The 26,834-nt window shown below is 40.7% G+C and overlaps 1 protein-coding gene across 5 annotated transcripts in view; it reads left to right on the top strand.

Annotated features, from left to right (window-relative positions):
* The window catches only part of znf827 (zinc finger protein 827), a 127,561-nt gene that overhangs the window by 56,921 nt on the left and 43,806 nt on the right, over window positions 1-26,834 (top strand). For all 5 annotated transcript variants that reach the window (XM_043699079.2, XM_087975834.1, XM_043699088.2 and 2 more), the window contains one exon: window positions 9,457-9,690. In XM_043699079.2, coding sequence (XP_043555014.2) covers window positions 9,457-9,690 — 234 coding nt within the window. The remainder of the gene's footprint in view (window positions 1-9,456; window positions 9,691-26,834) is intronic.

Raw genomic sequence — 26,834 nt, 5'->3', positions numbered from 1 at the left:
GGAGAGATTCTTAGTTTCCACCACAAGTTATCAGACAGTATATGGAAAAGATGAGAAATCTAACTTGAGGCACAGCAGATAAGGGAACATCTATGAGAAGTGGAGCGGCCAACATAGCTGAGGGCAGTGTACTTAATTGTGAACAGTCTACAAAACAAGATGAGTGAGCTTGTTGTGCAATTTCAAATTGGCTGGTATGATGTTGTGGAGACATGACTGCAAGGGGATCAGGGAACTAAATATCCAAGGATATGCATTCTATCAAAAGGACTATCAGGTGGACAGAGGTGATGAGTTGCCAGATTATTAAGAAATGAAATTAGGGGATTCAAGATGGCGGCGACCTAGTAGGTCTGAGTTTGCTGAGCTCTGCCCAGGACCCAGACAAGGTGGGGTACCTACCCTCTCCTCACTTTCAAAAATGTTAAAAATAGCCTTTTCCCAGCAGCTTTGGTCATTCTACATCAAACTTTAGCAGTTTGATACATTTTAAAATGACCAAAGGTAAAGGATCACCAAGTTCCCCACAGGTAGGCCCCCCCCCCCCCCCCAACAGAAACAGACATGTCCGCGGCCGCCCTAGGGGACTTACCTCCCTAGTTCAACTTCAGCACTACAGGGAAGAACAAATGCTGCTGGAGGCCTCCAGAGTTTTGGGGAAGGATCCCCAAGCCATGATATACAAGGGTTCCAAAATAATGCTGTTCCAGGATTTCTCTCTGGTTGTGGTTCACAAGAGGAAGGTGTTTGACGAGGTAAAGAAACGTCTAAGGGATTTAAATATTCAATATTCCATGAAATACCCGGCAACGCTGCGCTTCAGTCATGAAGGATCTGTGTATAACTTCGGATTGCCGGAAAAAGTAAAAGAATTTTTGGATGCTCTCAAGTAGACTGCAGGACTTGAACTATATGGATAATGACTTTATTTTACCCCCCTTCTGTTTTTTCTCCTCCTTTTTCTCTTTTCCATCTTTCCTCAGGGGGGGTTCTTCTTTCTTTTGACTCTTATCCACAACTCACTCGGTTTATCCGATTGTTGGGAGATGTTTCTGAGTTGTTTTTTGTTGCTTAATATTTGCTGGGGGTTGTAATTTTATATATTTTATTTTATATTGCTGTTTTGTTAAGAGTGCCTAGGTGGTAATATCGAGGGGATGGGTTGGTCACCCACTTTTAACTCGTGTATTATAAGATTTTGGCATTTGTTTATCTTACTTTGTAATATCTGGGCCGAGGGCATAGCTCCAGCTGGGAGGTGTTATGGTGAGATTACTGGAAGATAGGAGAGCCTCCTGTGGACAAGGGGAAAGTCCACTTTTAATTATGTCTTTTTTTTTTAGGAGTAGTTCTTAGCTGTTTTGATTTAGTTGCTTTAAAGGTTTTTATATGTGAATTGTTAATGGTTTCTACTCAATGTCTTTTGAGTGGGGTTCTTCCTCCTGGGGGGGGTCTCGGACTTGCTTGAACAATCATGGCTAGTCATTCATTTAAATGGTGCACCTGGAATGTCAAGGAGAACCACTCGCCAATTGAAAGGAAAAAGATATCATCGTCTTAAAAAAGAGAGGGTTGATGTAGCCCTTCTACAGGTGATACATCTACCTGATAAGGAGGGTGAATTTGGCCAGGTGTTCTTTTCATCTTTTAGCTCAAAAAGTAGGGGAGTGGCCGTTCTTATCCGGAAGAATCTTCCCTTCTAAATGAGCCAGATAAAAGATGCGTCCAGACGGTATTAATTACTTCAAGCCCTCATATATGGAGAGGAATATGGGATTTTGAATGTTTATTGCCCTCCGGCGCATCCTTTTAAATTTGTAACAGATGCGTTCTCCAAGTTGGTGGCTCTCTGGATGCATCACACATTATAGGGGTAGATTTTAATTGTACTATCGACCCCGAGGTGGACAGGATACCTAGGAGCTCCGCGGGAGCTCTGAACTATAGGCAGTTGACTGATCTGAAGATGGAGTTGGGCTGGTAGATGTGTGGAGGTATCCTCGCCCTGAGGGTAGAGATTTTACTTTTTATTCTAATCCATACAAGTGCCATACCAGAATCGATATTTTTTTTTTGTCCTCTCGACCTTTCTGGATTTGATATTATTTTGTACAATAGGTAATATAACTTTTTTCTGACCACGCAGCAGTATATATGGCGGTTAAGATTAGTGATGACGAGAGGGGTTCCCGACAATGGCATATGGACTCTTTCCTATTGAAAGATAGTAAGTTCACAGAATATTTCTCGCAGGAATTTAAAACTGTCTGGGATATCAATTCAGGCACGGCCAGTAACCCATTGGTGATGTGGGAGACTGCTAAGGCATATGCGCATGGCTTGGTTATCTCATATTCTGCCAACCAAAAAAGACAAAAGGGAGAACAATATCGTCCGCTCGAGGCACGCCTGAAAGCGGCTGAGACAGCGTATGCTGATAGGCTCTCCATTACTAAGCTACAGCGGATTACAGCCCTCCGGGCAACTTTGAATATCGCACTTACTCAAACAGCAAAGAGGGGGATACTGCTTGCGAAGCAGAGATTATTTGAATACGGCGATAAGTTGGGCAGGTATCTAGCATACCTTGGCAGAAAGAAAAAGACTCCCCAATCCATTACGTCTATTAGAGGGGGTGCTGGTACCCTGACTTGTGGTCCTAAAACATTAATGCAGCCTTTAGAAAGTTCTATTTCGAATTGTATAAGTCGGAGGACTGTGAGGATAGAACGAGGAAGATGGAGTCTTTGTTTAAATAAATCTGGCCCTCTTGGGCCTAACCTCAGAGCAGGTGTCACTTTTGAATGTCCCCCCCGACAACCCAGGAAGTCCAGAAGGCAGTGAGGCAGCTCCAGAGCGGGAAAGCACCCAGACCAGACGGATTCCAGGCTGAGTTCTACAAAGAATTTATAGACTATTTGGCCGGACCACTTATAGGTATGTATAACTATTCACACAGTTAGGGTAGCCTCCTGCCTTGTCTGAGAGAAACAAACATCTCTCTCATTCTTAAGAAAGGAAAAGCCCCAGATGACTGTACTTCGTACAGACCTATATCCTTATTGAATGTGGACTTTAAAATTCTCTCAAAAATGTTGGTATTAAGACTGGAGAGAGTTTTACAATTTATTATAAAAGAGGACCAGACGGGGTTTATTGAGGGTCGCAGATCAACTAATAACATTAGAAGAGTGTTAAACATGGTACAAGTCTGCCAGCAGGGAGTGATACCAGGATTAGTCACCTCCCTAGATGCAGAGAAGGCATTTGATCAAGTAGAATGGCCATATCTCTCTCATACTTTGGAACGGTTTGGTATTGGAGAGGTCTTTACAAAATGGGTTGCAGTATTACGTCATGACCCCAAACAGCATAAAGCCAGATAGCTTTAGTGTTGGCAGAGGTTGTCGACAGGGTTGCCCTCTCTCACCATTATTATTTACGCTGGTGATTGAGCCACTCGTGAAAGCCATACAAAACTGACCCTAATATAACAGCTCCGGAGGTCGGATCAGATAATCACAATATCACTCTCTATGCAGATGACATCTGTGACCCGCTTAATTCAAGTGGTTAACTTATTTGGTATGTTCTCGGGTTACAAAATTAATTTTATGAAATCAGAGGCCATGCCAGCATATCCTGCTTCCCCCTTGTGGTCACTGGGAGGCTTTCTTTATTTAGGTATTTTTATTATTTGGTATTTGGTCAGCTATATAAAGCTAATTATACACACTTATTAGAGAAAATAAGGCAGGATCTCCAACGCTGGGAAGATCTCTCGATTATCCTAGCTAAGAAGAATAGCCTTGGTCAAGCTGAATATTCTACCTCGCCTATTATACCCTATGAGAATGCTCCCCTCTATGTTGCCGAGACAAGCACTGCATAAGGGCTCTATGGTTGCTTCGGCTCCTTTATTTGGAGTCACAGAAGGCCCCTTATTAAATTAGATAGGTTGCAGCTCCCACAAGTAAAGGGAGGTCTGGATTTTCCAGATTTCAGGAGGTACCAACTGAGTTCTCTGTTATCGTATGTAACTGATTGGGTCTCCGGTGACCCACAATCAATCTGGTTGGATATTGAGGCCCTCCAAGCAAAATGTCCCCTCATCAATCTATTATTTATGGATAAGATGAGAGTTATTATGGAGTATTGTAAAAGTCCAGTTGTATTAAACAGAATCAAAACTTGAAAGATGATGCGACAGGATGAGGGTAGTTTACAAAAAACCTCCTCTTCTACCCCTATACAGGGGAACCATGATTATCTGAATACCAATTATCTGAAAATTGGATTATCAAAAGGCGATCTTGACGTCCCGATAGAAACATTACATCAAAGATGTGTTTCCAACAGTGATCGTGTCTTTTGTTACAGTGATTAAACTGGCACCATCTCCAAATGACTGACCTCCCGCCCTCCCTCTCTCTCCCCACACTTTCCCTGGAGTTCTACAGAGGGGTGTACCCTAACCACCTCCCCCACCCCCTTGCTTCCCAGGAATAATCTCTCCAACATTGTCCTGTGCAGGGCAGAGATGGAACCTGTCAAAAATTTGCAGCAAAAGGTTGTGTGTGGGGCTGAGAGCTATTTGGAGACTTAACCCACAAAGGTAGCTGCAGCAGCAGTCTTGTTGGTGTACAGTCTCGGGGGGCTGGAGGTGGACGGGGCGTGTCTGTGTTGGGGGTGGGGGCTCACATGCTTTGTGCTGGGGGACAGGGTTGGACCGGGTTTTTTTTGGGGGGGGGCGCGGGTGGCAGGGTTGGACCGGGTTGGGAGCGGGGATAGACCGGGTTGGGGGGGAGTTTGGACCGGGTTGGGGGGCTGGGTTGGATGGGGGGGGCAGACGGGGGACAGTGTTGGACCAGGTGGGGGGTGCGGTGTTGGTGTCCAGGCCTCGCGCACTACGTACTGCTGCAGTCTCCTGAATGGCAAGCAGACTTTAAAAACTCCGAGTCCCAGAGGAAATGCATTTAATCGATTTTCCAAAGAGTCCATTTTCCAAACGAAATAGTGCCCGCCCATCTTGTTCGGATAATAGAGTTTCCACTGAAGTGGGATTTCAGCCAGGCCTGACTGATGCTGAATTTAAATTCTGGGAGTCCAGAGGTATCTCCTGTTTGGGAGATCTGTTCGATGGGGAAGTCATGATGTCCTTCGAACAGTTGCGTTGGAAGTTTCAGTTGTCCAGCAAAGACCTTTCTTGATATTTTCAAGTTCGTGACTTCATACAAAAAAAGACCACATTGATGACTAATCCTTATAAATCGGATATGGAAGGGAGAGTGCTTTGGCCAATGGGTGCGCCTCGGTCAGTATTCTATACCACTTGATACATAATAAGGTATTTGAAGGACATGGAATGGTTATATAAAACCTGGAATCAAGAATTCGGGATGGAAATCTCCTTAAGAGATGTGGGAGGAGGTCTGGGATAGATCTCTATCTGTAATAGAACTCAGGCTATTCAATTCTAGATACTTCATAGGACTCATATAGCACCAGAGCGACTTGCAAAGTTCAAGGCAGGAGCATCCCCAGTATGCCCTAAATGTAAAATAGAAGTTAGTACTCTCACTCATTGTGGACATGCCATAAGATTCGTAGATATTGGAACAGCGTTGGCAAAGATTTTGGGAACGGAGATTGGGTTGGACCCAGTGTCTCTCCTTTTGGGTTTTCCAAATTTCCCTTCTCTAGATGCATACGGGAAGAAACTATTCACTATCCTTTTTCTTTTGTGCGAGGAAAAACATTTTACTAAGTTGGGTATCCGAACGTCTCCCAGGACTTTGGAATTGGCATAGGATAATTATGGAATATATCCCCCGGATTCCTTACGAATATGGTGCACCAAAAAACGGAATTATTTTGTAGAACATAGCAGCTCTTTTTGAACTACACCAATGCAGATGTATAGGCCATAATGTTTAGGGCCTTTGCTTAGCTGCGAGGACAGTGTTGGTTGATTCAGGGGCCTCCGGGAGGAGGAAGAATCCCGTATAAATATTGGTTTTGTTATAACATGATATGACTTTATTTTGAATGCGTTTATTTAATTATTTATTTTCTTTTCTCTCTCTTTGGTTATTGTTAATATTGTACGGTACTGTGATTTTTTTAAATATAGAATCACCTTTCTATATTTTATTTTGTGTTTTGGTAGTTTAGTAGTTAGTTTTCTTAATTTTATATTGGTGCTGTTATGTTGTAAAGTAGATACACTTTTTTGTATTAATTTTGTAAATTTGTAAAACAAAAATCTCAAATCTTTTTTTCAATAAAAATATAAATAAAAAAATGAAATTAAATTGAGAGCAGGAAGCAACATAGGTTTGGAAGGTGTAGAATCTAGATAGAGTTGAGCTGCAAAGGGAAGAAAAACACTCTCTGAAGGGAGTTATGTACAGGCTCTCAGCAATGGCCAGGATTTGAGGCTAAAATGAATTGAGAGTTAGAAAGGCGGTATTACAGTATTCATAATGATCTTTAATATGAAGTAGACTGTGGATTCCAAGGGAAGGAATTTGCTGAATGTCTCAGAGTTTTTTTTTTGGAGCAGCTTGTGGGAGGGCACATGAGGGAACAGGCAGTTTTAGATTTGATGTGTAATAAGGTGGACTTGGTTAGGGAGCTTAAAGTGAAGGAAATTTTAGCGACAGTGACAGTATGAGTTCATCCTCAATTTGAGAGACAAGATTTAGGATGCATAGGATGGGGAAACAAACTGCAAGGGATGAGCACAATTGAAATGTGGAGCTTATTCAATGAACAGCTACTGTGTGTCCTTGATAAATATGTACCTGTCAGGCAAGGAGGAAGTGGTCAAGTGAAGGAGCTGTGGTTTACTAAAGAAGCGAAATCTATTGTCAAGTGGAAAAAGAAGGCTAATGTTAGGTTGAGATGCGAAGGCTCAGTTAGGGTGCTAGAGAGTTACAGGTTAAAAGTTTGTGCGAAGATTTGTAGCTCAGGTGCTCGTTGTTGTGGTTCTGTTCGCCGAGCTGGAAGTTTTTGTTGCAAACGTTTCGTCCCCTGGCTAGGCGACATCATCAGTGATGATGTCGCCTAGCCAGGGGACGAAACGTTTGCAACAAAAACTTCCAGCTCGGCGAACAGAACCACAACACTTACAGGTTAGCCAGGAAAGACATAAAGAGAGAACTAAGAAGAGCCAGCAGGAGATATGAGAAGTCATCGGCAGATAGGATCAAAGAAAACCCTAAAGCGTTCTATAGGTATATCAGGAGTAAACGAATGACTAGAATAAGATTAAGGCCAATCAAGGATAGTCGTGGGAAGTTGTGCGGGGAGTCTGAGGAGATTGGGAAGCACTAAAGTTTTAGATTAGATTACATTGCAGTGTGGAAACAGGCCCTTTGGCCCAACAAGTCCACACCGACCCGCCGAAGCGCAACCCACCCATACCCCTACATTTGCCCCTTACCTAACACTACAGGCAATTTAGCATGGCCAATTTACCTGACCTGCACATCTTTAGATTGTGGGAGGAAACCGGAGCACCCGGAGGAAACCCACGCAGACACGGGGAGAAACTTCACACAGTCAGTCACCTGAGGCGGGAATTGAACCCGGATCTCTGGCGCTGCGAGGCAGCAGTGGTATTCACTGTGCCACCGTGCCGCCCACAAGCCCACCAGCCTTTCCTTTCACCCTGGCAGGAATATACTTTCTCTGGATTCTCGTTATCTCATTTCTGAAGGCTTCCCATTTTCTAGTCGTCCCTTTACCTGCAAACTCCTGCCCCCAATAAGCTTTCAAAAGTTCTTGCCTGATACCATCAAAATTGGCCTTTCTCCAATTTAGAACTTCAACTTTTAGATCTGGTCCATCATTTTCCATCACTATTTTAAATCTAATAGAATTATGGTCGCTGGCCCCAAAGTGCTCCCCCACTGACACCTCAATCATCTGCCCTTCCTTATTTCCCAAGAGTAGGTCAAGTTTTGCACCTTCTCTAGTAGGTACATCCACATACTGAATCAGAAAATTGTCTTGTACGCACTTAACAACTTCCTCTCCATCTAAACCCTTAATACTATGTCAGTCCCAGTCTATGTTTGGACGGTTAAAATCCCCTACCATAACCACCCTATTATTCTTGCAGATAGCTGAGATCTCCTTACAAGTTTGTTTCTCAATTTCCCTCTGACTTTTGGGGGGTCTATAATACAATCCCAATAAGGTGATCATTCCTTTCATATTTCTCAGTTCCACCCAAATAACTTCCCTGGATATATTTCCAGGAATATTCTCCGTCAGCACAGCTGTAATGCTATCCCTTATCAAAAATACCACTTCCTCTCCTCTCTTGCCTCCCTTGCTATCCATCCTGTAGCATTTGTATCCTAGAACATTAAGCTGCCAGTCCTGCCAATCCCTGAGCCATGTTCTGTAATTACTATGATATCCCAGTCCCATGTTCCTAACCATGCCCTGAGTTCATCTGCCGCCCCTCGCATTAAAATAAATGCCATTTAATTTATTAGTCCGACCTTGTACCTGCTTGCCCTGACTGTTTGGCAAGCTTCTGTTCTTAACTGTACCAGTCTCAGATCGATTTCTCCTTCACCCGGATTACATTCTGTGGTCTTGCTGTAGCGCCGCTTCATCGAGCGATGTTCAACATGATGTACAGATTTATTGTAATTTCTTGCCAAATACTGTATTTTGATCAATACAATGTTGAATATTCTAACCAGACGAATTAGGAACAAGACACATCATTTGCCTAGTCCTGGTGTCTCTCATAGGAGGAAGCATTCTTTCAGCATCCACCATGTCAAGTCCATGCAGGATTTTGTTTCAGTGAGAAAGTTTCACCACCTCCTATATTACAAAGGACACTGGTCTAATCTTTTCCCATAAAATAGCCCGTTTATCTCAAGGATCAGTTGCCTGACCCTTCTCTGAGCTACTTCAAATGCAAATGTGAAATATTGGTCTGAAAAAGAATTTTTAAAAATACATTGAGGGTTTCAATTATGGAGAGAAATTAGAGAAGCTAAGATTTTTCTCCTTGGATTAGATAAGATTTTAAATGGTGCTGGATCACCAAGCAATTTTGATACATCAGGAAAAACTTCCCATTGGCAAGAAGGTAAGTAAATAGACTAATTTAAAATAAATGGCAAAAGAACAGAGAGTTGGCAAGATGCTCTGTCTAAAAGAAAAATATTAATTGTTACTTTAATAAGAGAATTGGATATGTATGTGAAAAAAAAACATTTTCAGGGCTACGGACAAAGACACAGGAAACACAACTAATTGAATCGCACTTTTATAGACCCAACATAGGCATGATGCATTTTCTGTGTTCTAATGATTTGATAACATTCTTCAAACCTGTTGAAATTAGTGCTACTGCAAGTTGTTACTTGTACAAGATGTTTGTTTTACTAAGATCAAGATTTTTCTTTCTCCATCTAACCACAGCTGAAAATAAAAAGCATTTGGGAACACAAATCGTTACAATTAAAGAGGAGCCAATGGATCTGAAAATACCTGAACTTCCAGTCTCACCATTTCCTAGTCGAGTCTTCAATTACGAGGCAGTGAAGAGTGAAAGTTCCCAGAATTCACCTGAAGTTATACCCCTCACAGAAATTAAGCTTTTCACTCAAGATATTTCTGTAAAAATGGCATCAGAGCTTCTTTATCAACTCTCAGGTATTTGTGTTACTGTTTCACAAAATTGTATTGCCTGTATCAAAGTAATAATACATTCACAAAATAATTTCTGATTTGTAGCCTTCATGCTCTTCAAACTCGCTCCTGTTTTGAGATGGTATTGTAGCTTCATCAGAAACAGCACAGTAATTAATATATGCGATTACTGCATGACCAGAAGAGAGACTTAACACAGAGAAAATTGCAATACCCGCTAAACTTCATACTAATTAGAATCAGTTGCCATTTCCTGAGCACTTTACACAAATTCAATCAGTCATACTGTACTTAGATGCTTGGCTGTTCTGAACGTTTTGCACATTTTTTTTATACCTAATAACATCCATTTTTTAGGATATGCCAACAGCTGCTAAATGCTAACTTCTCCATGTAGATCTATGGGCTATTTGTATTCAGGCTTCTCTTTGAAATATGGCTTGTTATACAGTGCCTTTGGAAATAAGCTCTCTCTTCTTTGGTAACTAACAAACATATAGACGAACATACAAACAAGGAGTGAAGCTCCTCAAAATTGCTTCACCATTTAGTAAGAGCTTGGTTTTTCGGATTTATAACATGAAATCTACATACTAGCTGACCTAATAACTTTTTACCGCTTTGCATAGCAAGAATCTATCCACCTCTGTCTTGCAAATATTCAAAGACCCTGCTTTTATACTCCACCCTCTGTTAGGAAAAAAATTATTTCAATTTGTCTTAAGTGGCAAATGCTGATTTTTAAACACTGTCAGCTACTTCTAGGTTCTCCCATAAGACAAAACATCCTTTTGTCTATTGTCTATTGTCTCAAGACTACTCAGGATCTTAATTGTTTCAATTAAGTTACCTTTTTTTCCTTCTGAACTCCAGATACAAGTCAAGCCTGTCCAATCTTTCCTCATAAAATGAGCTGTCCATTAAATGTATTGATCTGGGAGGTGTTGACATAGTGGTAATGTCACTGGACTTGTAATCAGAAACCCAAGCTAATGTCTGAGGACATGGTTTGAATCCCATCATGGCATATGTAAAATTTGAGTTCAGTAAAACTCTGGAATGAAAAGCTAGCCTGGTGGCTTCCATGTAACCACTGTTGATGGTTGTAAAAACCCATCTGGTTCACTAATGTCCTTCAGGGAACGGAATCTGCCATCCTCACCTGGCCCGACCTACATGTGACCCCAGACCCAGAGCAATGTGAATGACTCTTAACTACCTTCTGGGCAATTAGGAATTGTCAACTTGTGCTGGCCTAGCCAGCAGTGCTCATGTACCATGAATAAATAGAGAAAAAAAGTTCTGTAATGCTTTCAGCGTAATTGCATCCTTCTGTAAATAAAGTGACGAATACTGTCGAGTGTTCAAGATCTGGTCTCACCAGTGCCCTGTATAACTGATGTATAATCTCCCTACTTTCATAATCAGTACTCCTTGCAATGAATAATGACATTCTAATTTCTCATTACTTGATGTACCTGCATCCTAGCCTTTTATGAATCATGCTGTAGAGCACCATGTTCCCTCGGCATCTCACAGTTGTGCAATTTGTCACCATTTGGATCATATACTTTATTTTAATGGTCCTGTCAAACTGGGCAATTGCACATTTTCCCATTTTAAACTCCATTTGCCACACCTTTACCCATCCACTTAACAATATACGTTTTTGGGCTCCTTACGTCATTTTCAATTTCCTACCTATCTTTGTTTTGTCAACAAATTTGGCAACCGTAGGTTCCAAACTGAATCCAGGTAATTGATATAAATTATGAACAGTTCAGGTTCCAGTGTTGATCCTTGTGATATACAACGCATTGCATCTTGCCAACCTGTCTAAGACCCAATTATGCCTACTGTCTAGTATCTGCTTGCCATCCAGTGTTCTATCCCAGGTCCATATGTTACCCCCATGCCATGAGCTGCTACTTGCATTCCCTGCGGTGAAGCTTGATGCAAAATACCTGTTGAATTCATCTGCCATCTGTTGGTTTTCCATTATCAATTCTCCAGTTCTGTCACTTCTGATAAGATCAGCACTGGCTGGACTTTTATTTTTAAATACCGATAGAAATTTTTACATTGCTGGCTAGCTTTTTCAAAATAGTTTCAAAGAGAGGTCTCTGGACTTGAAACATAACTCTGTTTTTCACTCTAAAGAAGCTGCCAGAGTTTCTCCAGTTTCTGTTTTTCTTTCAGATTTTTGGTTTCCACAGTTCATTTAGCTTTATTTTAACCCCACCATTTCTTCTTTGATACTCCATCCTACCACATGGTCACTGTTCGAGGCCTGTACACTACTGCAAGTGACATCTTGCCTTGGCATTTCTCTCTAAACAAAGCATTTGAACATCGTAGTTTCCTAAACTTAGGTCAGCCCTCTGTGTTTTCATGCATGTCACTATTAATTAACAGATTATTCTACCTTTTCCAAGATTCATGTTCTTCCTAGGTTTCTTCTGTACTAAAAATTCCAGAACCTTTGGAATTTTGTACACTGAGGGCTGTAGAAGCTTTCTTTGAGTATATTTAAAGTAGCAGTTGAAAAATTTATGATCTTGTTAAATTGCATAAAGGATTAGTGTAGGTAAAAGGCATTGAAGTGTTTAATCAGCCATGATTGTGTTAAATGGCACAATTGGCTTTTTGCTCTTAATGGTCTACTCTTGTTCCTATTTAGGTCACAATCAATGTAATACTGCAATATTTTCCCTGGTAGGTTCCGGATGGTACATATTTGCACTCTGACTATTTTGTTTCAAACGTTTAGGTAGAGGGGTCTTTTGTTCTATCCTTTTTATTCATTTTGTAGCCTCTAGTCTTGAGTTGATTTGCTCTTAAGTTCATACTCTATCATTTCTATCACAGTTTACTCTAATTTATCACCTTTCCAAATGTGATTCCTTGTCCCTGCTATTAAGTTTAAAAACTTCTCTCTTTCCATAAAAGCATACCATAAGACTTTAAGATTGAGGAACAGAATTTGGCAGTTTGGCCTGTCGTGTCTGCACTCCCATTCAATCATGGCAGATACGTTTCTCAACTCTATCCTTTTGCTTTCTCCCCATTACCCTTGATCCCCTCAGCAATCAATAACCTATCTACCTCTGTCATAAAAACACTGTGATTTGGCCTCCACTTGTGGCAGTATGTTCCACAAATTAACCACCCTCCAGCTGAAGAAATTCCTTATCTCCATTCTAAAGGATCGTCACTTCACTTTGAAGTTGTGCGCTCAGGTCCTCGTCTCTCATGCTAGTGGAGACATCTCCACATGCACTGTATCCAGTCCTCTCAGTAGTCTGTGTGTTTCAATGAGATCCCCCTTATTCTTCTAAACTCCATCGAGTACAAGCCCAGAGTCCTCAACTGCTCTTTCATATAGCACGTGTTTTCAGCTTTAGGACCTTGTTGTCAACCTCCTCTGCACCATCTCTAATTTTGGCACTTCGTTCCTTAGATGTGGAGCGCAAAACTGCTCTCAATATTCCAAATGTGGTCTGATCAGAGCCTTATAAGCCTTAGCAGTGCATCTCTACTCTTATATTCTAGCTTCTTGAAATGAATGCTAACATTTCATTGGTCTTCCTAATCACCAACTGAACCGTCGTGATTTGGGAGTCCCTTTGTGTTTCAGATTTCGAAAGCCTTTCCCCATTTAGAAAGTAGTCTATGCCTCTATTCTTCCAAACAAAATGTGTAACCTCTCACTTGTCTACATTGAACTCCATCTAATACTTTATTGCCCACTCACCTAGCATGTCCAAGTCCTTCTGCAGCTCAGCTATGTCCTTCAGATCCCTGGAGTGTACTCCATCTGATCCAGGTGATCTATCTGCCTTCAGAACAATCAGCTTCCCCAGCACTTTCTCCTTAGTGAGGACCACTACACTTTCCTATGCCCCCATCTCTCACGAAGTTCTTGTATGCTATTCATGTCTTCCATGGTGAAAACTGAAGCAAAATCCCAAATCAGTTCTTCCGCATTTCTTTGTTCCCCATTAGCCTTATTCCTAGCAGTTCAATGTCCACTCTTGTCTCTCTCTCACCTTTTAGATATCTTGGAAAAAAAACTATTGCAATCTTCTCATATGTTATCTTCATGTTCATATTCCCTCAACAGACCTTCTTTCTACCTGTATTGGTACCTATGTGGGCCATGACAACTGGATCTTTCCCCTCCCATTCCAAATTCCACTGCAGCCCAAAAGAAATATCCTTAACCCATGCACCAGGCAGGCGATGCAGCCTTTGGGACAGTTGATCCTGGCACTGGAAGACAGTGTATATTCCCTGACTATACTTTGCCTGATTACAACTATGTATCTCTTTTCTGCGACCTCTTGAATGATCTCTGAACCAAAGTATGGTGCTCAGTTTGCTCAACCTCCCTACTGCAACCCCTGCCATCTCTCAGGGAGCAAGAATCTCAAACCTATTGGATCAGCTCTTACCTCACATGTTGATTTGTTCGCAGCTCAGACTCCAGCTCATCATCTCTGAGCTGGAGTTCCTCAAGCAATGAACACTTAAAACAGATGTGATTACTACGAACCCTAGTGGGATCCATCAGTTCCTGCATCATGCAGTGATGTGTTATAACCTGGTCTGGATCTCCATTTCAATTACTTTGTTCTTAATTAGATTGTTTAAAATTTTTGTAGATTGAAGGTAAACAATCATCGTTAATTTAGTAGCTATCACCAGCAATGAACTTGTGCTTTACCTGTGATGTCACTCTTCTGTGTCAGACCCCTGACCTTGAGCTTCAATTTATTCCATCTCTTTTAAAAAAAACTTTCAAACTAGCCGAAAGAGAAGCAAAACGTACCTCTTCCCACCTGCATCGAATTGCCACATTGCTCCAAGTTCCCCAATATATCAACAACAAAATCAGAAATTGCTACAAAAGCGCACCACCTCTGGCAGCATCTGTGGAGAGAAAGCAGAGTTAATGTTTCAAATGCAGTGACCCTTCAGAACTGATTATAGCTAGGAAAAGGTTGATATATGCTCAATTGGGCTGTCTAACTCTGGATGTAATCTCTCTTTCCTGACTGAAGCTTAATGATCCAGGTGGAGACAGTGCTAACAGTACAGGACCCTCTTTACTCAGTGTGATACCAGTCTCCCATACCAGTTTTTGAGCTATGTACATACTTAACTGAACTGTTTTGTCCTTTGCCAGTTGGCTGATTGTTTAACTAATAATCCAAAGATTATGATCTTTGAGGTTCTGCTTAATTTGCATGGTAGCTCATACCAAATCTGCAAAACCTCTTTCCTTGCCCTGCCTGTATCATTGGTCACAATGACCAGATTCTTCCCCCTCCCACTGCAAATGTCTCTTCAACCACCTCGACTTGAGTTCTTTGCTGCAGTGAATGGTGTCCATCCATCTAACTACACTGTCAGTACATTCCTTTACTTGGCTCCCCTCATTCACCGCCCCGCCCCCCCCCCCCCCCAAAAAAAAAAATCCTGAAAATTCTTCAGCCTTATTGGGCAATTGCAAATGCTGAGACTCCTATGTTTGTATCCTCTGGGTGCACTTACTTGCCTCACTTATATTCACATTTTGTTGTCCATAACCATTTACCAACTCAGAAGACTACTTCCCCAAGAGGCGTGACTGCCTTCTGATAGAAAAAAAATTAAGTTTCCCCTCCTTGATACATACGGATAACTATACAGTATGTCTCCATTTTAACATTCACTTGCCTAATGTTTAATATTTTAATACTTTAATATTGCTCATAAAGTTATCAATTTCATTTTAGCATTGTTTGTTACCAATCTCCTCTTCTGTGTCCTGCCAGCATATGATCTTTCCCTTGGCTCCTGGTTTGTCAGCTGTTTCGCCTCCTATACCTTGCGCCACCCCAACCTTGCTGTCTGAAATTGCTCTTTCCAGCTTCTCCTCCTGTCCTCTACTCTGACCTTTGAAATCACGGTCAATTTTTCTTCTGGTTTTGGTCCCACTCACATTGTGTTCACTTCAAAGGCTTAACTTCGTCTAGTGGCAGAAGTTGGTTTGTGCGTGTGGCCTTAGACTTCAGTTGAGGGTGGCTCTGATCAATTCCTGCCACTAGGTAGAGCTTGGTCAATCTAAAAATCATGTGCAAGAAGTGTTTTGTGGTGTCCAATATTATATTTTTCTATATTTAGTTAACTCGTTTGAGTTAAGAATGTGTTATACATATATGTTATACATAGTGTTATACATATATAGTACAATATTTCAACTTGTACTTTGATTTTCAGGAAGAAACCTGTAATTCCATTGAAGTCATGATTTTCAGAAATGCAATTTAAGTGAAGTCTTGCTGTACTGACCTTACACCACCACTACCTCTCTGTTCCCTCACTTTTTAATGTTAGTTTGAGGGTAATGAGGTGAAACTAATTTTACATACAAAAGAAAGGTGTATACTGTAAATGTTGTCTTCAGAAAAACAATTGCGCCATAGTATAATATCTTTCTACTGGCCTGACACCAATTATTCTGTCTTCAGTCATTTGACCCTCCAACTGTACTTGCACTTAGCAGTAGCCAATGGACTGAGTACATGTATATGTAACTTATTTCTGAAATACTTCGTAACTGAACCCTCAAGAAATGAAAGACATGATTTTTTTTTATAATGTCTTCCTGTTCAGTTTGGCATAAGTGGGATTGGTGGAGACATGACAGAGCAGATGCTAATTCAAATCAGTGGAACCTGTGGAAGAATTGTTTTTTCTGTTGTCAGTGAGCCTCTTCTCAGCCAGGCACAGTAGCAGAGAGTAGAAAAATATATCCTTTAAACACCCCAGCTTTATTCTTCTTGAACTTCCATTGAAATAGAATTGATTGGTTGTTTTTAAGATGTTTTGGTTCATTTTAAGTGCATTTGCTTTTCTAATAAAAGGTTTTGGGATATCTTTGTATATTTTTTGTATATTTTGAGTATTGGTGAAGGATTAACTTAAAATGTTAACCCAAACCTCAACTCAGATACTTTTCTAGGTGTTCCACCTCATCTAACATAATTACAACTCGTTTTTCTCATTTTATTCCACCCATAAGACTGTAAGCCCATAAGAAATAGGAACAGAGGTCACCCTTTCAGCTTCATGAGCCTGCTCAGCTATTCAATAGGATTATAGCTGATCCAACATTTCTCATGTCCCCTTTCCTGTCTTATCCCTTTAACCCTTGATTCCCCTTCTGTTTTCATGCTGTACATCTCTATGACTCTTCGACTTTGCCCAACACAAGTCTCTGTAGCAAGGGGTTCCAGTGACAACAGAGAATAAATTGCTCCTCAAATTCTTAAACTGATGCTCCTTTATCTAAAGTTGTGTCTCATCCCAAACACTTCCATGAAGGGAAACATCCTCTCAGCAATTTCTTTGTGAGCTCCCACCCGTTTAGCCTTTGTTCATAAGACAATCCCTCCGTTCCAGAGATCACCCGAGTGAACCTTCTCCGAACTGCCTGTAACTGCCTTTCCTTAAAAGGACTAAACTGTTCAGAGTGTTCAAGATGTGATCTCACCAGCATCTTGTACATTTGCAATTACACTTGATTCCTCTTAAGGAAGTGTTCCATCAAAAACCACGTACAGAGGAATCTTGAGTATTTCGTTCGGTTAATCGAATGCTGGATAACATAGTTTAGCCAAGCATCAGGACCTTGCGATCTTGCTGGATAATCCAATATTCAGATAATTGAATGCTAGATAATCGAGGTTCCTCTGTATATATTAGCCCACAGCTCCAACAATTTACTCTCTACTATTTTCTCTGGTGATTTGTTTTTCTTGAGATCCCCCTTCTGACCCATTTCCTGATTTATTGCGATTTCTGGCATATTACCTGGATCCTGTGTAGTGAACTCTTGTACTTCAACCCCCTTTGAAATAAGATCCAATATTCCATTAGCCTTCCTGATTACTTGCCGCTTTGTGTTTCATGCACAAGTATCCCCCAAGTCCCTTTGTGTTGCAACTTAGTGCAGCTTTTCATCATATAAATAATACTGTTCTTTTGTTTTCCCTTCGAAAATGAATAACTTCACATTTTCTACACATAAGAGTCCATTGTCACCTTTTTGCCTCCTCATTTAAGGAGGCCAATATCATTGGAAACTGTTTATATCCTTCTTTCAACTTGCCTTTCCAACCATTTTTATGTTGTCTGCAAATTAGCCTACAGTACATCTGCTTCCTTTCTCAAATCATTAATAAATACATAAGCATTTTGAGTCCCAGCACTGATCACCGTGGAGCTTCTAAATCACAAGTCGGCAACCTGAAAATGGATCCTGTATTCCTACTTGCTGTTTCCTGACCATAGCTAATTCTTTATCTCTGCCAATGTACTACCTCCAGCACCATGGACCCTTATCTTATGGCTTGACCTTTTGTGAGGTACCTTGTCGAACAAATCCTGGAAGTGCAAAGCAATGTATATGTTGGTTCCAATTTATTCACTCTGATTGAGACTTTCTCAAAAAAACTCTATTAAATTAGGTAGACAAAATTTCATTTTCATGAAGCCATGCTGATTCTGAGTCATATAGTCCTACACCATAGACACAGGCCCTCTGGCCCAAACTGGTCCATGCTGACCAAAATGTCCATCTATGCTAACCCCATTTCCCTGCATTTGGCCCATATTCTTCTGATCCTTTCCTATCCACATATTTGTCCAAATGCCTTTTAAATGTTGTTAATGTACCTGCCTCAACCACTTGTGCTGCAGCTCATTCTATATGCGTACAGCCCTCTGTATAGCAAAAGTTGCCCCTCAGGTTCCCATTTATTCTTTTCCCTTTAACCTTAAACTGATGCCCTTTAGTCCTTGATTCCCCAACCCTGGGAAAAAGACTGAGTGTATTCACCCTTTACATTCCTCACATGATCTTATACACCCCGAAAAAGTCCCTCCTCTGCCTCCTACATTCCAAAAACAAATGTCCTAGCTTATTCAACCTCTCCTGATAACTCAGACCATTGAGTCCTGGCAACGTCCCTGTAAATTTCTTTTGTACTCTTTCCAGTTTAATAACATCCTTCCTATAGTAAGTTAACACTACTCCAAGTGAAGACTCATCATTGTCCTGTACTACTACAACATAACTTCCCAACTTCTACACTCAATGCCCTGATTGCTGGAGGCCAGTATGCCAAAAGCCTCTTTCACTAGCCTGTGTACCTGTGACTCTACTGAGAGAACCGTGAACCTGAACTCCAAGGTGCCTCTGTTCCACTACACTCTTTAAGGTGTTACCATTCGCTGTGAAACTCCTACCTTGATTTGACTTTCCAAAATGCAAGATCTCGCACTTATCTATGTTAAACTCCATTTACCATTTCTTAGCCCACTTACCCAGCTAATCAAGGTCCTGTGCAATTTCTGATAACCTTCCTCACTGTCCACGATACTACCTATTTCGGTGCCATCAGCAAACTTATTAATAATGCCTTGTACATTCTCATCCAAATCATTGATTTGGGTAACAAGCAGTAATGGGATCAGCACCAACCCCCGAGGCACTTCACTAGTCACAGGCCTCCAGTCAGAGAAGCATCCTTCCATTATTACCCTCTGCTTCCTACCATCAAGCCAATTGTGTATCTAGTTTGCCAGCTCTCCCTGGATTCCATACGATCTAACTTCCAGAGCAGCCTACCATGTGGAACCTTATCAAAGTTCAAAGTTTGTGAGAAGATACACGCAGATGACAAGCAACATGAATTCGACTGGGACAACACTACTATTATAGGACAAGCCAAACAGAAATCAGCCAGGGAATTCCTAGAGGCATGGCACTCATCCACAGATTCAATCAATAAGCACATCGACCTGGACCCAATATACCGACCACTGCAACGGACAGCTGGAACTGACAACCGGAAGCGGCAGGTTCAAACCACTTCAAATGCTGGAGGAAAGATCACAGAAGCGCTTCACAGGAGGCTCCCAAGCACTGAGGATGTCACCTTGGCAGGGGACGAAACGTCTGCAACACAAATTCCCAGCTTGGCAAACAGAACCACAACACCTTATCAAAGTCCTTACTGAAATCCATTGACCATGTCAACCTTCCTGGTCACTTCATTAAAGAACTGTAACAAATCTGTGAGGCATGATCTGCCACTCACAAAGCCATGCTGACTATTCCTAATTAAACCTTGTCTTTCCAAATGCATGTACATCTTATCCCTCAGAATCTTCTGAAGTAACTAACTCAGCAGAGATGTTAGGCTTACTGGTCTATAGTTCCCAGGCTTTTCTTTGCAGCCCTCCTTGTATAAGAGCAAAACATTCACGACCCTCCAGTCTTCTGGCACCTCACCTGTGGTCAACTCTGATGCACAAATATCAGGCAAGGCCCCCACAATTTCTTCTCTAGCCTCTTACAGTGCTCTTGGATATATCCGGTCAGGACCAGGAAATTTATCCACCTTCATAAATTCTAATACATTCAACACCTCCTCTATTATGATATGGACTATTCCCAAGATATTACCAGTAACTTGCATAAGTTCCCAAGTCATCTTTCTCCGCAATAAACAAAGAGGAGAAATATTCATTTGAGAACCTCGCCCATCTCCTGCAGTTCTAAACCTAGACATGCACTTTGGTCCTTGAGTTGCCCTATTCTCTCTATACATATTCTTTTTCTTTCTAAATAATTTAAAATCCTTTGGATTTATCCTATTCTTCTCCGCCAACGCTATCTCGTGCCCCTTTTTCACCCTCCTGATTTCTTTCTTCAGTAAACTCCTGTATTCCCTGTAAACCAAGGGTTCACTTGATCCCAGCTGACTGTACCTGAGTCACACCACCTTTTTATTGGTCAAAGCCTCAATATTTCATCATCCAGGGTTCTTTATCCCTGCCAGTCTTGACCTTCACCCTCAAGGGAACTCTGAGTTCTAGCTATTACACTTGTAAAGGCCTATCACTTGCCAGAGCTCCTTTGCCTGCAAACAAACTATTGCAATCAACCTCTGCAAGCTCCTGTCTTATTCCATCAAACTTCGCCTTGCCCCAATTTAGAACTTGAACCTATGGATCAGTTTTGTCCCTCTCCATAACTATTTTAGAGTTAACAGAACTATGGTCAGTGGCCCCAAAGTGGTCCTCCACTGTCACCTTCATTTGTGCTTCCTTATTTCCCAAGAATAGATCAGGTTTTGCTGTTCTCGAGTAGGACCCTCTATATACTGCTTGAGGAAACTTTCCTGAATGCACTTAATAAATTCCACCCCATCTAAGCCCTTTACGGTCTGGAAGTCCAAGTATATGTTAAGAAAATTAAAATCCCCTACTAGGACAACCCTATTGCTCCTGCAAGACTCCCAATCTCCCAGCATATTTGTTCCTCTAATTCCCATTGACTATTTGGAGGCCTACAGTACAACCCCAATAGCGTCACCATCCCCTTCTTATTTCTTCATTCCACTCACAAAGTGTCACTGGAAAATCCTTCAGTTATTTCTTCTCTGATTACTGCTGTGATACTCACCTTAATCAAAAATGCAACACCCTCACCTCCCACCAGCACTAGCTCTGTCCCGCTTAAAGTACCTGCACTCTGGCATATTAAGCTGCAAATCCTATCTTAACCACATTTCTGTAATGGCTATAATATCCCAGTACCATGTACCTAACCACTCCCTGAGTTCATTAGACTTACCTGTCAACCCTCTTGCATTGCAATAAATGTAATTTAATCCAATAGGCATTTCTTGCTCCCTTTTGTGTTCCAGCCTGACTTGTCTCTTCAACTTGCTATTTCTGATTACTGTATCTCCTTCGAGCCTCCCCACTGCCCCGCCAATCTAATTTAAACCCGCTCTTGCAGCACCAACAAGCCTGGCTGCCAAGATTTTAGTCCCACTCTGCTTGAATAGATTATGATTTTCCAAATGTGCTGTTAATACTTCGCTTAATAATAGATTCCAACATTTCTTACAACAATAAATGATAGCCTATTGGCCTAAAGGTATCCGCTTTTTGTCTCCTTCCCTTTTTGAATCTGGATGTCATATTGGCAGTTTTTCAATTCTCTGGTACTTATATAGAATCTATTTTAATAAAATGTAAGACCAGTATCTCTGTAGCTACTTCTTTTAGGATCCTTGGATGTGAGCCATCAGGACCAGGGGACTAAAGTGCCTTCAGCTCCATTAGCATGTTTGAAATTGTTTCAGACCCTGGCTATGTTTTAATTCTTGATCATTAAATATCTGCTGAATGATTGCACAATCCGAGGGGCAATATATTGCCTAGTATAGCCAGCTTTTAGATGCATTTCTCTCTTGCTGGCACCTGTGCACATCTGTGCTTTAGATATACTTTTCAATTTGGTCAGAAATCTGCTAAAATTAAATTTGAATGGCAGACCTAATGGGTGGGCATACATCCAGCATTGAAGCAATGCAAATAGCAAGGACACTACAGATTTAAATGCACACACTTGCTGATGAAATTGTCAAGATTATCCTATTGAAACAGTGGCAAAAATCAGGAACGTTGGCAGAATGTATCCTTAATTGCGTTTCCACTCCCGACTGTGGCTCCTTTTGCTTGTACTTGGGCAATCTGATACTTTTTGTTGGAAAGAGAGTATTGGGAGTATTTCTAGGCTGGGTAACAGAGGCATCAATGACAAAAGGTTAACAATTACAAAGACCTGAAAAATGAGTTGTTGACTATAACATTTTAGTGGTGTGCTAAATGTATCCAGTTTGATTAAAGATGGATAGGATTTTGACTAGCTTTCTATAATAGTGACTTGCGTCAGATTGCTGTCTGACCTGTATCTGACCTCGGACCCCTATGTTACTTGATTCTGAAAAAACATTTATCTTTTGTGTAACCTTGTGCAGTGTCGTTTAGGTGGTACATCCTTTCTAGCTACTGCTACTGCTCAGTAACCTATGTTCTTGGAATACTATCAAAACAATCATTTGCCTTCGTCCTTTTAAAATCAGATACATAATTGTTTGAAATAGGATGGGGCAGAATACTCCATTAGGGAATAATTTGTAATAACTTATCTACATACATGAGTTGATAGTTATTGGAACTGTTAGTCATGGATTATCTTTAGGTCTATCTTTAGTGAACTCTATTTGACCTGTAAATTTGAGAAACAAATCTTGTGACCTCAGAACTAGATTCTGCTCCACTATTGCAATTAATATCCCTTGGTCTAAGATCTGATATTCTCTATATGTCTCTCTATCTGAAGGCTTCCTTTTTATTTCAGCCAGGCCCTGTGGAGAGCAATCCTACAGTGTTCTGCAGTATTTACATTTCAGTAATGAGGGTGGAACTTGAGATAACAAACATTTGTAAATTTTCTGTAATATTTAGAGCCTGCATGCATGTCTCATTTGTAAATTTTCTGTAAAATTTAGAGTCTGCATGCATGTCTCATGACATCTATTACCTAAATTTACACAGCTCCATTTAATCACTTGCCCCAGGATGATTGTAAGCAAGAAGAAAACTTTTTTTAAAAAAGTGTCTTGGTGACCAGGGGAGGAGAAATAAAAACTTATCTGGTCATAGAGTCATACAGCACTGAAACAAACCCTTCAGTCCAACTCATCCATGCTGACCCGATATCCTCAATTAATCTAGTCCCATTTGCCAGCCTTTAACCCATATGTTTCTAAACCCTTTCTATTCATGTACCAATCCAGATGCCTTTTAAATATTATAATTTTACCAGTCTCCACCACTTTCTCTTGTAGCTCATTCCATACATGATCCACCCTCTGCATGAAAAAAAATGCCTTTTAAATCATTCCCCTTTCACCTTAAACCTATGCCCTCTAGGTTTGGACTCTGGGGAAAAGGCCTTGGCTATTCACCCTAATCATGTCTTTCATTATTTCACAAACTTCTATAAGGTCACCCCTCAGCCTCTGACGTCCAGGGAAAATAGCCTCAGCTGATTCAGCCTCTCTCTAGCTCAGAATCTCCAACCCTGGCAACATTCTTGTAAATCTTCTCTGAACCCTTACAAGTTTCACAACACCTTTCCAATAGCAGTGAGACCGGAATTGAACTGTGAGAAACAAAAGCTCACTCACTTCAATAATTTCAGTCTGAGACCAAAAATCTGAACCAGTAGAGCCGTTTATTTGTACACTTGCAAGTGGGTGCAATGTCTAATGCCAGGTAAGGCAATGACAAATGCACACCAAATCCAACAAACTCTCGAAATTTATACAATTTGAATCCCCATATTTTTTCTTATTTCATTGTTTGCCCCCTCCTCCGCTTACGTCACTCATTTCCTTAAGACTGATCCCACAACTTCTGTTTATCCGGCCTTGTCCGTGACAAATGCCTATCTCTGGCCCCGTAAGGTTGTTTGACGTCATCTCACTGCAGGTCACCGCTAGGCATATCCTTACTTTATCAGCATTTATTCCTCTCCGGAGGCCACTCTGACCTTTATGACCTCTTTAATTAGGGTTTGTTCCTGTGTCCCCATACAAGTGGGAAAACCGATGTTTATACAGGCCTCTCTTCACAGCATTTTATCTAGTGCCTGTATTTCTACCATTGTTTTGTAATCACGTCTCATGCTGACATATCATTTTTAACGGATTATATATTTCCTCATTCTTGCTAAGTCAGCTCTCGTCCGAAACAATCCCAAACTAATGTGAATTCATTTACTCTGTATCAGACTTTATAATTGCAGAAATAACATTAATTCACCTATATCCCACAGAATGCAATGCATTTGGCTTGTGCTTGTGGTCGGCTATGTGAGGTTTACACATTATAACTTCAGAAGTGGCTGTTTCATTACAATCAATGTAATACACTTATAATTTCAACAGTGAATTTGAAAGAAATTTATTTATTAAACAGTAGTCAGATTGTAGAACTTATACCAGTTGGTGTAGTTGAGGAAATTGAATAGAAGGCAAGATATTTATGGGAGAGTGAGGAAGAAGAACAATATAGGACATGATGATAGAGATGAAGAGGAATGGAAAGAGGTTAGTATCAAGTATTAAATGCAAGGTGCTGCATTTTGGAAAGGCAAATCAGGGCAAGATGTATACACTTAATGGTAAGGTCTCGGGAACTGTTGTTGAACAAAGAGACATTGGAGTGCACGTTCATAGCTCCTTGAAAGTAGAGTCTTCGGGTTCAGGATAGTGAAGGTGTTTTATATGTTTGTTTATGTTGGTCAGTGCATTGAGTATAGGAGTTGGGAGATCATGTTGAGGCTGTACAGGATATTGGTTAGACCACTTTTAGGATACTGTGTTCAATTCAGTCACCCTGCTATTGGAAGATATTGTGAAACTTGAAAGGGTTTAGAAAAGATTTGCAAGAAGGTTACCAGGGTTGGACGATTTGAGTTATAGGGAGAACTGAATAGACTGGGGCTATTTTCACTGAAGCATCGGAAGCTGAGTCGTGACCTTTATGGAGGTTTATAAAATCATGAGGGGCATGGATAGGGCAAATAGACAAGTTTTTTTCCCCCCAAGGTGGGGGAGTCCAAAACTAGAGGGCATAGGTTTAAGGTGAGAAGGGAAAGATTTAAAAGGGATCTAAGGGGCAACCGTTTTCATGCCGATGGCATGTGCATCGAATAAGCTGCCAGAGGAAGTGCTGGAGGCTGGTATAATTACAGCATTCAAAAGGCATTTAGGTGCATGTATGAATAACAGTGGTTTAGAGGGATATGGGACAAATGCTGGCAAATGGGACTAGATTAGGTTAGGATATCTAGTCGGCATGGATGACTTGGACCAAATGGTCTTTTTCCATGCTGTGTACCTCTATGAAAAGACATTTGAAGTCCAATGACTAACTGAAAGGATCACATGATAAGATTTCAAGTTTTAAAATTTGAACTTAAGATATGATTACTTTTAGTGTGAATGACAGGAGGCGGGTGGGAAACTATATTTAACTTTTAAGCAATTAAAACACACCTTCCATGCTTTAATCCTCCTGCAACCAGCCCAAGTCTATTCTCAGTTCCCAATGGATTTTCAGCTGGATAGCTTGTAATCTCAAACTGACTTTCACAGTGATGGTTACCCTTCAGATTCCTCCTCCTCGCCATACCTAGACACATCTTTCAGCCCGTTTAAATCCTCATTGGTTTGTTCAAACCAAACACAAGCTCCCACTATTGAACGATATCTCCTCTATGTATCTATCTATCCCCGTCCCCATCCCTTCCCCGTCCCTCTAGAAACCACTTCGAAGCCCATGAATCACATTGGTCTTGTATCCATGTAGAAGTGCTAATTAACATTTAAACCCCAAGCTCCATTCTATGTAGAAATTCAATACAGTGTAAGGGACAATCATTTACAAAAACTAACAATTTGCACAGCACTCTCAGATGCTCTTGACATTGTCTACAGGTGTGAAAATCTTGCACCTTCTTCCCAGTAAATCACTCTGGCCTTCATGGTCTCCATAGCAATCAAGCTACTTAGATTTGTCACATGATTGGATCAGGTCACATGTCCCCATTTAGTGTTCCATTTTACCCTTAAATTGAAAAGACCCCAAAAAAAACTTGTAAGCTTTGTACTTTAGATTGACAGCACAGAAACAGATGTGATGATGAAAAAGATAAAAGTATGATTCTAGGAATTCCTTTCTGATATAGATTTTGACTCTCAAGGTGTTTTATAAAGTTGTTCAAAATCTTCAATATTTTTCAAAAATCACAGTGTTATGCTAAAAATCTTATTAAATAGTTTTCAGATCTTCACATTTGATATTTTCAATCTCTGTTCCTTTCATTAATTATTGGGTGAAAGCTATACATTTAGCCAATTTATAAATGGTTCTGAAACAGATGACTTGTTTTGCACAATTCAGATATGTGATCTTATTACTAACTTGCAGGTTTACTATTTTGTTGAGAAAACATTTTTATAATGAGACCTTGCTCTGTTTTTGTCTTCTCACATTATGGAGACTTTTTTTCATTTATCCTCTTTAATTCTTTCTCTTTGTCATTTCAAGAATCTTTTCAATTTCTATAAGTCTGAATCTTAGCTGTAACATCAGTAGTGTTACCCAAAGTAAATCGAGTGTATGCTCTTTTGAACATAAATCAGTGATCTCAAAGGTCTCTGAAT

Source organism: Chiloscyllium plagiosum, unplaced genomic scaffold (genome assembly GCF_037043375.1).
Source record: "Chiloscyllium plagiosum isolate Xiang-an unplaced genomic scaffold, Cpla_swu_hap1 HiC_scaffold_1, whole genome shotgun sequence".
Classification (NCBI taxonomy): Eukaryota; Metazoa; Chordata; class Chondrichthyes; order Orectolobiformes; family Hemiscylliidae; genus Chiloscyllium; species Chiloscyllium plagiosum.
The sequence above is the reverse complement of the archived record's forward strand: the minus strand, read 5'-3'. Positions and strand labels throughout refer to the sequence as shown.